This window comes from Manihot esculenta, chromosome 16, assembly GCF_001659605.2.
Source record: "Manihot esculenta cultivar AM560-2 chromosome 16, M.esculenta_v8, whole genome shotgun sequence".
In the NCBI taxonomy this organism is placed as follows: domain Eukaryota; kingdom Viridiplantae; phylum Streptophyta; class Magnoliopsida; order Malpighiales; family Euphorbiaceae; genus Manihot; species Manihot esculenta.
Window position 1 is genome coordinate 2,615,001 of NC_035176.2, and position 14,422 is coordinate 2,629,422.

Genomic DNA, 14,422 nt, shown 5'->3' on the forward strand with positions numbered 1-14,422 from the left:
TATGCGTCTGTAATTAACGAATTCGTCATTTTACTTTTAAAAATTAATATTCTTGACATTTAATTTTATTAAAATTAAAAATATTTCTATCAAAAATACGGTTAATAATAACAAAATAATCGAACTATTTTTTTAAATTTAACACTTTAATTTTTAAAATTTAATTTTTATAAATTTATAAATTTTTTTCTTAAATAATTGAAAGAAAAAATATATTTTTATCTCTAAAATATTAAATAACTAATATATTTATCCCTTTATTTTTTAAATTCAACACTTTAATTTTTAAAGTTTAATTTTATCAAAATTTAAAAAAAAAAATTTCAAACTCAATCTCCATAAATAAATAAAAATTTCAATAAATTTAATATTCAAATATTAAAATATATAAAATTTAAATTATTAAAAATAAAAAAATTAAAACTCAATAAAAATTATTTTTATGATGCCGCTCGTTATCGATTACTTCTTATCCTTTAAAAAATTCATTAAAATATTTTTGACATTTTAAAAATTTTACTAGTCAGTCTTTTTATTAATTTTAATCATTAAGCATTATAAAAAAATTTTTAAAATACTCCTAATATAAAGAGACTAATTAGTAAATTTTTAAATAATTTGAGAAATTAATTAATAATTTTTTTAATTTATTAATTTTAATGGAAATTTTATTAAAATTATAGTAAATTATATTTTAATCTCTAATTTTATAATATAATTAATAGCTTGATTTTTTAATTTTTAAATTTATATAATTCAAAATTCTTATATATTTTCATTTATTTCTATTGTTTGAATATAAAATTACAAAAATGTCCTCCATCCTCCAACAACCACACCAATTAAAACCATATAATCAAACTGAAACCAACAACTACCCCCGTTATCAACAAAACCAAAAGTCATTAATTAGGAATAAATCAAGCATTCCTTCTGCCTAGTAAACAATCCAACAGTAATTGTAAATAAATCAAGCTGACTCTTGAAAATTTACAAGAAATAATTATATTTGTAATAAGATAAAAAATAATTTGACAATTTCTATATGTTTTTTCTATTAAAATAACTATATTTCTATATAGATTATAATGACCAATTAAGACAACTCTTAAAATGTTTTTTATTAATCAATAGTATCAATTAGTCTATAATTAACTAATCTCCTTTAATTATGTATAGATTATATTCACACTCTAATATTTTCTCTCAAGTTGGAATATAAATATTTATCATGTCCAACTTATTATAAAAATATTATATTAAAGGTCTATTTAAAGTTTTGATAAGTAGATCGCCCAATTATTCTCCTATCTTTATATAAGTAGTGAAAATTAACTTTTCTTGAATTTTTTCATTAATAAAATGACAATCAACTTCAATATACTTAATCCGTTCGTGGTATACTGGATTGGAAGCAATATGAAGAGTAACTTAATTATTATACAAAAGTTTTGCAAGTAATACAATATTCAAATTAACTTTTTTCAACAAATTATTTATCCACAAAATCTCGTAAGTAGATTGAGTCATGACCCTATATTCTGAATTGCCATTGGATCTGGACACCACAAGACGACCTCGTAATAAGAACCGGAGGCTCACTAGAAGTGACATTCTCCTCCATATGCGGACGCGTGATAGATCAAACCAACCTTCAAATGGCGCATGAGATCCACTCACCGATAGAATGACCCCTAGATTTTAGAAAATGGCAAAAAACACTCCTGTGGGACCTTAGGAATCCAAAGATGAGATCAAATGGGTATCGTATTCTGGTAACTCACTCAAACAGTTTCTCTTTACCGATAAACTAAAAGAAAAAAATAGAAAACTTTTAAACCCAAATGCTCTAATATCATATAACAAGATAAGAAATAATTGGATAATTTATGTGTATTTTCTTTATTGAAATAATTATATTTATATACAGATTATAAGATTTTGTTAAGACAACTCTTAAAAATTCTCTATCAATCAATAGTTTCAAATAGCTTATGATTATGTAATTTATTTTAATTATGTATAGATTATATTCACACTCTAACAATATTAAATCCAAAAACTAAACACCTAACTATTTAATGAAGAAACTCGAGGTCAAGAATGTGATAATTCATCACTTCTCTTTCGGCCTTCACTTGTATAGAGTAATTCATCTCTTCCCTTACAACCTTTCCTTTTTTATTCTTAAAATCTTTGAAGCATCCACTCATGAACTTGACTAAGGCATCTGTTTCTGCAATCACCAAACATTTAAACGCCTCCTCTATTGCCTTCCTTATTGTCCGATTATAGCTGCTCAAAAACTCAACAAAAAACTTTCTATAACAACTTACCTAGCACAAGCAAAGGTAAAATAGATCATGTGCTAAGCAAAAAAATCTAATCTTATCAAATCTTTTATTCTCAAAATCTTTTATTCTTGAATTTCATCGTGTCATCTTTCTCCACAGCTACCAATCTACCGAATACCTCCATTGTTGCTTACAGCTGCCAATCTACCGAACGCCTCCATTGTTGCTTTTCTCGCTGCTAAAAAATTTAATCAAAAACTTTCTATAATAGTTAATTTAATACTTTTATCCTTATAATGATTTCAAGGCCTCTCTTATATTAGCACGGATTGATTTTTCTAACTCCTTTCCCTCTAAATCTAGCACCAATTTGATTTTGTGGCTATTGTGTCAAGCATCAATTCTGACACCAAATTGATTTGGTGCTATTGTGTTTAGAGGTGAGCAGTATTCAGTTCAAACCGAAAAAACCGACCGAATTGAACTGATTTGAAAATTTGGTTCGGTTTTTTATATATTTCAGTTCGGTTTTTAATTTCAGAAATTTCGGTTATTTCGGTTCGGTTCGATTTTGATCAGAAAAAATCGAAAAAACCGAACCGAATCGATTAGTGATAATAATATATTTTTTCAATAATATAGAGAAATTAAATCATATTAAGATTAAAATATTTTAATTAAATTTTAAAATATTAAAAATAAAGTGTAAAAAATAAAAAAATATTAAAAATCGAAACCGATCAAACCGAATCAGACCGGTTCGATTCGATTCGGTTTCTGACTAAAATCGGTTCGATTCGGTTTTCATAAACACTAAAATTTTGATTTTCGGTTTATTCGGTTCGGTTCGGTTCAATCGAACCGACCGAATGCTCACCCCTAATTGTGTCCAAGCATCAATTCCATTCAATCATGCTAGCAACTTCAATTAGGCTTATGGTGGTGTATTATCCAAAGGTGCTAATAGGAAAAAAAAATTACAAGCCTTTTTGATAGACAAGCAAAAGATTAAAGAAAGAAAGGGAAAAGGATTAGAAATGAGAGGATATGTACAGAATTAAAATATATTCTTTCTCATTAATAAATATCGGGATACGTGATAAATTATCTTTTCTTTTTTTAATGAGATCGAAAATTTAATTTTTATGAAGGGAGTAAATACTCGCTCGAACACTTTATGTTTTAAATAGATAGATTCGATTTGAATAGAATTTAATTTTAATTTTAATTTAAATAGAGTTAAAATTCAGGATTTAAGGGCTTAATATATTAATTATATTAAAATTTAAAAAATAAATATAATCGACGCTTAAAATTATTTATTTATTACTATATTTATTTTTAAAATCTTTAAAAATTTGGATGGTCAATTACCCACACGAGAATTTATGATCTCAATGAGGTCCACGTGACAGCCACAATAATTAGCTTATAATTAATAAATTTATCATAAAGACAATAGGGACTAATAACTTTTCCCGCTCAATAATATAACTATTTCCTCCTTCCCATTTCACTTACTAATATATATATATATATATATATATATATAATTTTTTAATTATATTTATCTTTAAAATATTAAATTTTATAAATATTAAAAATATTTTAAAATACTCTTTAAAAATAAAATAAAATTATAATAATCAATTTATATAATCTCAGTTACAGAACGCTGATTAGTTAGTGAATTTATTTAACGGTTGTATAAAAAAACTCATTTATTTGTATATTAAATTAAATTTAAATAATTATTAAATTCAATTTAGTTAATTATATAATATAAATATTTAATTTAATAATTATTAAATTTATATATAAGATTGAGTTTTTATTTTCTTAAAAATAAGATTGAGTTTTTATTAAAACTCGGCATATGTGAAAATGATAATCACACAAATAATAAATTCTTCTTATAATAGTGAGAGCAGAAACGTAGTGTATTTGAGCGGAACACCTGATAATCTCTCCAAAAGTGAAAGAATACTGTGACCCGAATCACGAGTCAAAGCGCCGTAGCCCATCTCCTGTGGACGCAGACTTCAGACTTATCCTTTTTTTTTTTCTTACCTTGTCTTAATCTTCTTAGTCGAGAAGCAAAACCGCTCGTTCCCAGAGGCGTGCATGTGTGTATAAGGTATTTAATGTTGTAATTTATTGTAATTAATATGATGTTTATGATTAAAATTCATGTGTTTTTTCTCTAACCCTTTAGTGTCTTGTTGTGTTTAGAGAGATAATTAAACAGAAAAGGAGAGATTTTCTGCTGTGGTTTTGAATTTTTGAAAGATGGCTTCAGCACTGTTGCTGTGGATTGTGTTTGTGTTTGATCTGGTTGCTTTTGCTCTTGCTGTTGCTGCTGAGCAGAGAAGAAATACCGTGAGTTTCTCTCTTTTCTTTAATTTTTTTTTTTTAATTTTTTTGTCTCTGGATGTTTGTTATTTTGTCTCTATGGGTCCTTTTGTTGCTTTCTGGGTTTTACATATAGAATTGTTCTGGTAAACTTTGTGCAAATCTCTTCTACTTCAGTTGGACATCGATTGATAAATTTTATTACTTGTTTATGCATGAGAACTGAAAATTTTCAAGAGGAAAAGTTGACGGGAAAGAATCCATGCGTATTCTCTATTGCTTTCAAGATTCAATTCTAGATTTGATGCGTATCAGGAGACCTGTGCCTTGTATTTGCTTGGTCATAGCTTATTCAAAGGTCATGACATGTGGGGAATGGCTAGGATATAACTTATCAGCAAGAATCTGACCCTGAAAGAATTAACTGGAGGAAAATTTTTCAATCTAGGTTCTTACTCTGTACATGGTGATGGTAGAAACTAGAAATGATTTGCTCTTATAGTCTCCCCATCAATACTCATTAAGAGAAAGGGGGGTTTTTCATTGACTTCTTATAGATGGAAAGTATCCAATGAAGATATTTATAAGTTTACATTGAAGATACTAAGCTTCGGCAAATTATACTATACACTCGGTATATCACGTGTATGTGAACCTTAACTCACAAAAATTCAAAATTTTCCTTGAATTAGAGATGGTGGGTCCTCTCGGGTGAGGGAGCAACCATGCACCGTGTTATTTGGTACTTTCTATGAGATTTGTTAAGCATATTGTGCTATTGTTAAGTTCTGTAAGCCTATTGTGTAGATTCATGTGTCTTTGGTTCTGTCGGATGATGGATGTAACCAACAAAAATTCCTTGTTTCTGAAGTAGATTATTCATTACTCCTTAGTCTCTCTCTCTCTCTCTCTCCATCTTGGTGAAAAGCAAGTCCTTTTTCCTTTCTTTTCTTTTTCTATGGGTGAATGAGGAGGATTCTTTTGCTGTTGGTTCTTAAACGGCTTAAATAATCTGATTGAATTAAGTATATCTCTATCCATAATTGTTCATTTAACTCAAGGAAATAAGCAATTGCATATAGTATTTGAAAGGCGTCTGTCAACATATACTTTCGCCATCTTGTTTTACAGGCAGAGGTCATAACACAAGGAGATTACAGATACTGTCAATATGATTCAGATATTGCAACTGGATTAGGTGTGGGTGCCTTGGTGGCCCTTATGGCTAGTCAAATTTTAATAATGGTGGCTAGTAGATGCTTGTGCTGTGGAAAGGCCATGAGACCTAGCGGGTCTAGAGCCTGGGCTATCGTTCTATTTATCACCTGCTGGTATGTGCTCAGCCTAATTTTTAAGATGATTTCATTCTAATGCTGCTCATATATCTTCGCGACAAAGTTTAAGTTTCGCTAATTTGCACTCGGCATTCTTATGTCAGGGTATTCTTTTTCATTGCTGAAGTCTGCTTGTTAGCGGGTTCAGTTCGGAATGCCTACCACACAAAGTACTACTTGTCGCCAGAACGTAAGCTGTCATGCCGGCAACTGAGAAAGGGTGTTTTTGGTGCTGGTGCTGCATTTGTTGTCCTTACAGGCATAGTATCTGAGCTTTACTATGTATCCTATACAAGGGCAAATGATGGTCAGGCTTCGTATGGCAGAGACACTGGTGTGAGGATGGGGAATCTATAGCTCAATTTAGTCGGAACGAAAGGCAAGAATATTTGTCATTAAACTTGTAGTTCATTTGACTTGCATATCATGAATATGGACGTATAAGAGTTAACATTAGCATTCATTTACTTAGACGCATTATGGTGTTCGAACTGTGTGTTAGAGCAGTTCCATCGCTCTGTAGTACAAAGAAAAAAGTAGAAATCTTGCAGGAGGAGAGCTACTTCTCCTCAATGAGAAAGAAATTGTCTCTCAGATAACCTTTGGCATTGAAATTCTTCATTTATGAGAAATTTTTAGCCCTCGAAGAATTTTTGCTTTATTTCGTTGTTTTCAGAACTGTGAGATTGCGTAAGAAAATGGATCTGAGCCTAACTCAATCCTTCATGAATACTTAACAAACCCTTATCCTTGTCTCGTTCAGCGAAGCTGTAGTGTCGGACAATGATGGCTGGATACCCATTTCTGCATGAACGTCTATTGCGAAGTTTCATCTTGAAATCTAATAGGCGGAAATTGGTCTGATGTAGAATTCTAATTCAAAGAAAAAGCTTTCCATTATGATGAAGATTAGTGGAATCTGAAAAAAGATTAAAACTTGATTTCTACTCAAAATGATTCAATTTGATTTTCACAAAATCTAAAATTTCGATTTAATTTACTCGATTCGATTTTCACAAAATCGAAAATTTTGATTTAATTTACTGATTCGATTCTAAACTGAACCGTGAAATGGTTAGAGTAATGAATATGATGGATTTTATTTTTCTATCCTTTCTCTGGGACGATGAGTATAGAATAAATTGGGACGGTGATCATCTTAAATATATATATATTTTCTTTTATTAAATATATTATTTTCCTCTCATTAAAGTATTATGAAAATTAATTTTTAAATTAAATTTAATATATTTTAAATTTTTATTATCAAATACTAAAACAACAAACTGGTATTTTTAATTTAATTTTAATAGTATTTAAAATTTTTTTAGCTCTTAAAACTTATTTATATAATTTTTAATATTATTAAGTATCAAAAAGAAAATCTATCAAGAATTTTAATTAAAATATTTATGCTCATTATTGTGTTAAAAAATATTAAAAATTATATACGTAAGTTTCAAGAATTAATTAAGAAATTTTAAATATTTTTAAAATTAATTTAAAAATATTATTTTATTATTCTAACATGTGTTAATAACAATTAATATATGTTAAATGTATTTAAATTAATTTATATAATTCTTTAATTACTGAGAAGGTAAAAACAATATAATTAAAAACATAGAATATTATTGAATTTAATGTAAATAATTAAAATGAAAATAATTATTTTAAATTATTATTTTGTTAATGAAATAAAACATTAATTTTTTTGAATTTAATTTAATGCATTTTTTAAAAATCGTTACTAATTTTAAATTTTAAATTTTATTATTCAAAAATAAAAATTTAAAATATAAACGTATTTTTTTTGTACATATCTAGATTATTTTATTGAATAAATTTTTTAAAATTTTTTAATTTTTTTTTTAAAATAAACAAAAAATAACATGAACTATAAATACACTAACATATATCTATAAAATCTTAATAATTATACATAATATATAAATTTTAAAATTAAAATTCATTCTATATTTTATAATTTTTAAAGAATTATTTTTAAAATTTAAATTATTTAAAAATATTATAAAAAATCATATTATTTACTAATTGAGATTTTAAAAGTTATTTTCATTCTATTTTTAAATAATTTAATTGCGAATAATTTAAATATTAAAAAAACTAAGATTTTAATTCCCAAGAAAGGAGAATGGCGTCCAACAGCCGAGTCCTATTACAAAGACACAAAGGTATCTGATTGTGCCTACTGATTAATAAGTGCTTGTCCATTTAGGACACCGTCCATACAGGTGGAGCCGAATGAAATGCCAGATGGGAGCCCACCACCTGACCTACAGGATAGGATACAACAACCAACCACCACATTTGGTGCAGTCGCATCATATCAGAGGTCCTTGTTTCGATATCTTCAGTCCAATTGAAGATCTCATATCGCATCCTCGAATTTAACTTTTTTTTTTTTCTAATTTTTTATATGTATTCTATATTTTAAATAATTAAATAAATAACTTAACCATTTCTTACAATAAACTTATTCAATTCAAATTAAAAAATTTAATTGAATTGAATTAATTTAAAATTTTAATTCAATTCTCCATTTATTTTGATTCAATTTAATTTTTAATTTTAAAAATTTTAGTTATTTCAATCGATTCGATTTTAATTAAAAAAATAAAAAAATTAAACCGAACTAATTAATAATAATAATATATTATTTTTAATAATATAAAAAGATTACATCATATTAATATTAAAATATTTTAATTAAATTTTAAAATATTAAAATAAAGTGTAAAAAATAAAAAATTTATTAAAAATCGAATCGAATAAAATCAGATCGATTCGATTCAGTTTAATTTCTATTTAAAATAAATTCAGTTCGATTTTTATAAATATTAAAATTTTAATTTTTAATTTATGAGATTCAAATTGATTTTAAACCGAATCGATCACATATATAAAAAACATTAATGAATTTGAAATTTGGTGACCGGCATTCTAATCCCTACAAGGTCCACAGCCACATTGGATCGATCAAATAAACCTGTCATGAAATAGAAACATCAGTAATGTTTCCGGCAATAAAAGAAAAAGTTGCATTTTCCCAGAAAAAATCAAGCAGAGTTGAGTCAGCCTTTTTTAACCCATTACTACAACAAGGTAATTTACATGTATTATTGTCTTCTTGGCAAGGCAAGGACAGGCCAAGCTTAAATAATTCAAGAATTTCGCTTTGCAAATGTGTTCAAATGCAGAGGATTTACAGAACAAAATTACCATACATTTGCAATTAAGATTCTAAGATGTGCAAGAATTATTGCAAAATCTACTTTACAGCAAGAATGGTGTCAGGACAAGCAAAAGAGAATGATTCTAAACAAGTGGTGACCAAAACCAATCCCCACATGGAATACTATTATTCTGATATCCAAATAAAAGAAACATATCCTTAAGAATCTTCAATCACATCTTTTTAAGTTAAACCACCATAGCTGGATGAGAACCCATCTCCCTGCCTCTTCCCAGCTCAATCATCCCAAGTTAACGAGAATTTCTCCAAATTAGTTCATAAAAAATATTAGGGGTGTAATGACTGTTGGGCTTCTGCCATTTGGTGCGAGGCCAAGGCACAAAAAAACTCACTGACCCAAAACCAATTAAACTGTTCTCAAGCAGACCGATCCCATAATTCAAGTCTAAGTCTGGACGTTTGAAACAGGCCGGATCCACCGTAAGTCTAGATTCAATGAAAAGTAGTTCAGTCCGGTGACGTGACGTGACGTGAGGGAAAATAGCTGATTCAGTTATTTTGCAGCTCTGTTCGCATGTGCGCCGGAGAAATTAAATGACCGCCTGACATGAAGAGGGATATGATGCATCCGTACATACAAATCTGAATAATAGAGATACATGGCAGCGTAGCAAAGAAGTCGTTAGACATTATTAGCATATAAAAGGAAAAGAGATAAAAGGGAATAAACATCTTCCTCTCCAGAAGAGTTTACACACCTAGGTACATCTTATTTTCTGAATTTCATAACAATTTCATAACATCAGGTTGAATTTTAAAAATTTGAGATATTCGACTGAAGCTGAAACTAAAAGGGACAGCTTCAATTACTCTACTTTCTATAGTAGTTACACTATACATTATAAATGACCTCAAAATCAGAGAATACATGAATTTTGACGAAGGCATTACACATGAGACTCATCCCCATCAAACACAAACTCCCACCAACAGGCTCACAATGGTCAATTCAAGCCCCCTAACTATGGATTGAGCTCAGAATCATTCCAGGGAATATTGAGATCAGTGGAGACGAAAGTGTCTATATCATCCCAATTCCAATAACTCGTCATATCCATACAACTGCTTGTATTTGGCACTTGCCATTGTTGAGTACTGACGGTGCTGCTTGTGATGGGCATGGGGGTGGTGATGGTTGAATCTTCCATAGCTTCTCCAATGTAGTTATAAAGATTTGAGGACTGCAAGGAGGTGGAAATTGAAAATGGGTGTGTGTCAAAAGAGGTTGATGAGCTTGAATAAGGAAAATATAGCCCTTGATTTTGTGGAAGAGACAACGTTGAACCCAAGAAGACGCTATTGTTGCTGGTGCTGAAATTTTTACAAACAAAGCTGCTGCTGCAGCTTTCAGAACTCTGTTGCAAAGCTGAGGATGGCAGGTTAATCATTGGTTGGCAAATAATTTCAGATACGCTTTTCTGATCACCAAATGCAAGAGAAAGATTCTGCTTTTGCTTCTGAGCATTACTGGTAGTTGTACTAGTGGTGCTTGTAGTGGCGGCGGCTGCTGCTGTGGTGGCTTTGGCAGTGGTTTTACAAGTTTTCAGACGCTTGTTTTTGCGGCCAGCTCCTAAAGGAACATTACGTAGAGTGCCACCTCTGGTCCAGTGTCTCTTACAAGTCTTGCAAAAATGCCTTGGCTGAGACTTGTTGTAGTTGTTATAATAACAAAACTTGGTATTCGTTGAGTCACACCTCGGGCACTTCAAGGGCTCCGATTGCTGGTGGTTCTGTTGCTGTTGCTGTTGCCGTCTCGCAACCGGAGTTTTTGGAAGCTCCAAGGTCTGAGCCTGCAAAAGGGTCTGGCTCCAGCCTAACCCATCCCAAGAAACCTGCTTAGAACTCAAACCCATCCCTTACAACACCCCAAAAATCAAGAAAAAAGATGATTTTAATGAAATTCTAGCCTTTGATCAAGAAGAGAGATCAAAATGAAAGATAACAAGAGAAGAAGATTTGATTTGTCCTTATAAGAGAAACACTAGTACTGAATAGCTTGAGAGAAATTGGTGTGAAATGCAAAGAAGTGACAAGGTAGGTGATAAGAAATGAGCATTTATCTCTTGAGTCTCTATCTTAATCTACACTTGCCCTGTACATAGCTATCTATACAAGTACTCTATATATCTGTAATAGGAAACAATAATGATGATGATGGGAATTTAACTAGATGAAGGTTTACTCAAAGCTCTGTATGCTTATGTGGTCCAAGCAAAAGAAATTAATTCTTGCAGGAGATGTAATTCTAGCGAGAATGTCATATATAGTGCGAGTCTCGGATCTAAACCGTTTAATTTAATTGCTCTCAGAGATGATGACCGCGAGTCTCATCTATCCTGAGTAAAGTCGGACTCAAAAAAACAGCGTTGGCCCAAAGTTCATTAAGCCATCTTTAACCAATTTATTCAACATTAAATCTTGATCCAGACACACGGAGCAGGTCGGGTTGACCGCGAGTCAGGTCCAACAGGAATAAGGAATAATCCAGTCCGGTAATGTGACGTGAGAAAGAATAGCAGACCCAGTCACTTCACAGTTCTGTCCGTATGCGCGTCGAAGAAATTAAATAGTCGCCTGGTATGGAGAGAAAATCTGACACGTCCGTACATATGGATATGAGTGATAGAGAGTCACTTCGCAACTCTATCCGTATGCGTGCCGGAGAAATTAAATAGCCGCATGGCATGTAAATAAGATTTGACACGCCCGTACCTACGGATCTGAGTGATAGAGACAAGTAGCACTGATGTCATTAGCAGACAAAGAAAAAAGGAATAGAAGGGGATAAATATCTTTCTTTCCAGCTAAATTTACACTCATATTGTAAATTTTATGCTAAATTTACACTCATATTGTAAATTTTATTTTCTAAATTTTAAAATATCAATAAACATGGTACTTAATTTTAAAGTTTTTTATTGGATTTCTCTTAAAAATTTTAAATATTAAAAACACAATAAAAAAATGTTATTTTTTAAAAAAATTTAAAGTAAAAATGATTTTAAATTGAAAATTTAACAAAATTTTCTATTTATTGATGAAAATACACCTCTTCCCTCTCCACCCAATTCTATAGAGAAGTCATTTACTTAGTCTTGAAGGTGAACGTGGGTTATTTGACACGTGGATAGTGGACTTGTGTGCATGAGTTGTAAAGAGGATGTAGATGTTTTTACGCTATCAAATACCAATAATTTAGTTTGAGGGTGTATACTAAGCTAAGCTATAGTATAAATATGTATTAATCCATCACAATTTGACCTTGACGGTCCCAGCTAGCTAGCTAGCTAGGTGGGATGATGTGGGACCATTGACTAGAAGGCTTGGCATGATCACATGATTATGGGTACCACTCTAGGGTTTGGGAAAGGGTTGTGATTGAACCACCGTGGGCCTGACCACATGTGATTACATGTTATACACAAGTTAGTGTATTATGACTTCCATGCACGTGGAAGTTGGCCTCGTAGATGTATCTTTTATTTTTAGATCACAATGGAAGCTAGAAAAGCTGCACCGTCCACTTCATCAGTTGTCAAGTCATCAGAGGCTACCAACAATTAATTCATCAAATTGTTGTAGAGATGCAGTGGCTGGCTGGCTGGGAGTAAGAAAAAAAAAATAATTTAGTCTTTTTAATATATTTTTAATAATAGAAATAAACGAAATTGAACTAAACAACTATTTTGAAAGAAAAAATAATAATAAATTTTTAAAAATATAATGACTTTAAATAATTAATCTTCCAAAAATATATAGAGCAGCCGACGAAGAAACGCACGTGCACATAATTAAGCCACGAACATGGCATGAGGTTAATTTAATGTTAAGCAAATTATAAGTTATTTAGTAATGTGAATAGAAATTAAGAAAATCCAAATTATTGGAGGGTTTGGTTAGGTTAAGTAGATAATAAAGTGAATTAAAATTAAGTGAAATTGGGCATTTTCCACATTATCGAAAGTGACAGAACAGAATGTCTTTGGAACAAATCAGAAAAGTGAGCATACCCCATGTTTAGCTTAATCATTCATCTAACTTTTATTAACAACAAATGTCTAATCTGTCCGCCCCATGATGTTACCACATTATTAAAATACCTTAAAATTATATTTTTCAAAAATTATATCTTTAAAAATTCGCCTAATGAGAAGTATATATATATTTTTAAAAAATTATTTTTAAAGTATAATAAATGTATTTAATATACAAATCAACTTTTGAGTAAGTAAAATTATTTTTAAATTATAAAAAAATAATATCTATAATATAATTTTAATTATAACGAATTAAAGAATAAACTATTCTACTATACAAGTTTGAAAAAACCAAAAAAAAAAAAATGTGAGAAATAAAATCTGAAAGAGACAATACAAAGGGATAATATAAAAGGGTGAGAATCACATTGGATTTAAAAAGTTATCTACTATTTGGATACTGGTGGCATTAAAAAAGCTCAACTTAAGATTCTTGGCTGCTCAAAACAATTAGATTATCCATCAGATAAGCTGAAAAGCAAAAAAAATTCAAGAACCTGTATAGATACTTTTCTTTCAATCTGTGAAATAGAACAAGATAAACAACAAATAAACAAAATGTTAAATTTGCTAACATATAAGTCTAATTTTACCTCTAATTATCATTAAAATGTCAAATAATCTCATCATTTATCAGGATTTTTAGACGTGAGTTACATTATTTAATCTATTTGACCTTTTAATAATAGTTCAGAATCAATTTGAACTAAAAAATAAAATTTAATATTTTTAGTTCTTACTGTAATGTAAATAATTCCATGAGAACAAATTATAGTCCAACAGTTGAAAGAGTAAACTTTTGTTGATTATAAAATTTAAAATAAATTATCTAAGTGTGAGTGTGGAAAAGTATTTCAGATTAGAAATAATAAAAAATAGCCATGAGCAATTGACAAGTAGCAAAGCATATCAGAATCATTCTAAGGTTTAAAGGAATGTTAAAAAACGATGACTTCAAGAAATCCGAATATTTCAAATTAGGTAAAGAGACTTAGCACCTTAGGTTGAGAATTAAGAAAACAAAGAGAAAACTATACAATAATAAATCCAGCCTCCTTAATGGTGAAGAATCTGTTGTAGAGCAAATTGGTAATAACATGATGACGTTGATTCACTTTAAGAATCTTA

The 14,422-nt window shown here is 29.7% G+C and overlaps 2 protein-coding genes across 2 annotated transcripts; one reads left to right on the plus strand and one right to left on the minus strand.

The window, feature by feature from the left end:
• The first annotated feature begins 4,287 nt into the window (after nucleotides 1-4,287).
• LOC110602961 lies at nucleotides 4,288-6,641 on the plus strand. The gene is made up of 4 exons (XM_021740582.2): nucleotides 4,288-4,431; nucleotides 4,527-4,673; nucleotides 5,778-5,977; nucleotides 6,085-6,641. Exons 2-4 carry the CDS (start codon nucleotides 4,584-4,586, stop codon nucleotides 6,335-6,337), a joined length of 543 nt encoding a protein of 180 aa, XP_021596274.1. The 5' UTR covers nucleotides 4,288-4,431; nucleotides 4,527-4,583; the 3' UTR covers nucleotides 6,338-6,641.
• Nucleotides 6,642-9,910: 3,269 nt separating this feature from the next.
• LOC110603489 (dof zinc finger protein DOF1.4) lies at nucleotides 9,911-11,976 on the minus strand. Its single transcript, XM_021741232.2, has one exon. The coding sequence runs from the start codon at nucleotides 11,108-11,110 to the stop codon at nucleotides 10,220-10,222; it is 891 nt and encodes a 296-aa protein (XP_021596924.1). The 5' UTR covers nucleotides 11,111-11,976; the 3' UTR covers nucleotides 9,911-10,219.
• Nucleotides 11,977-14,422: the final 2,446 nt, after the last annotated feature.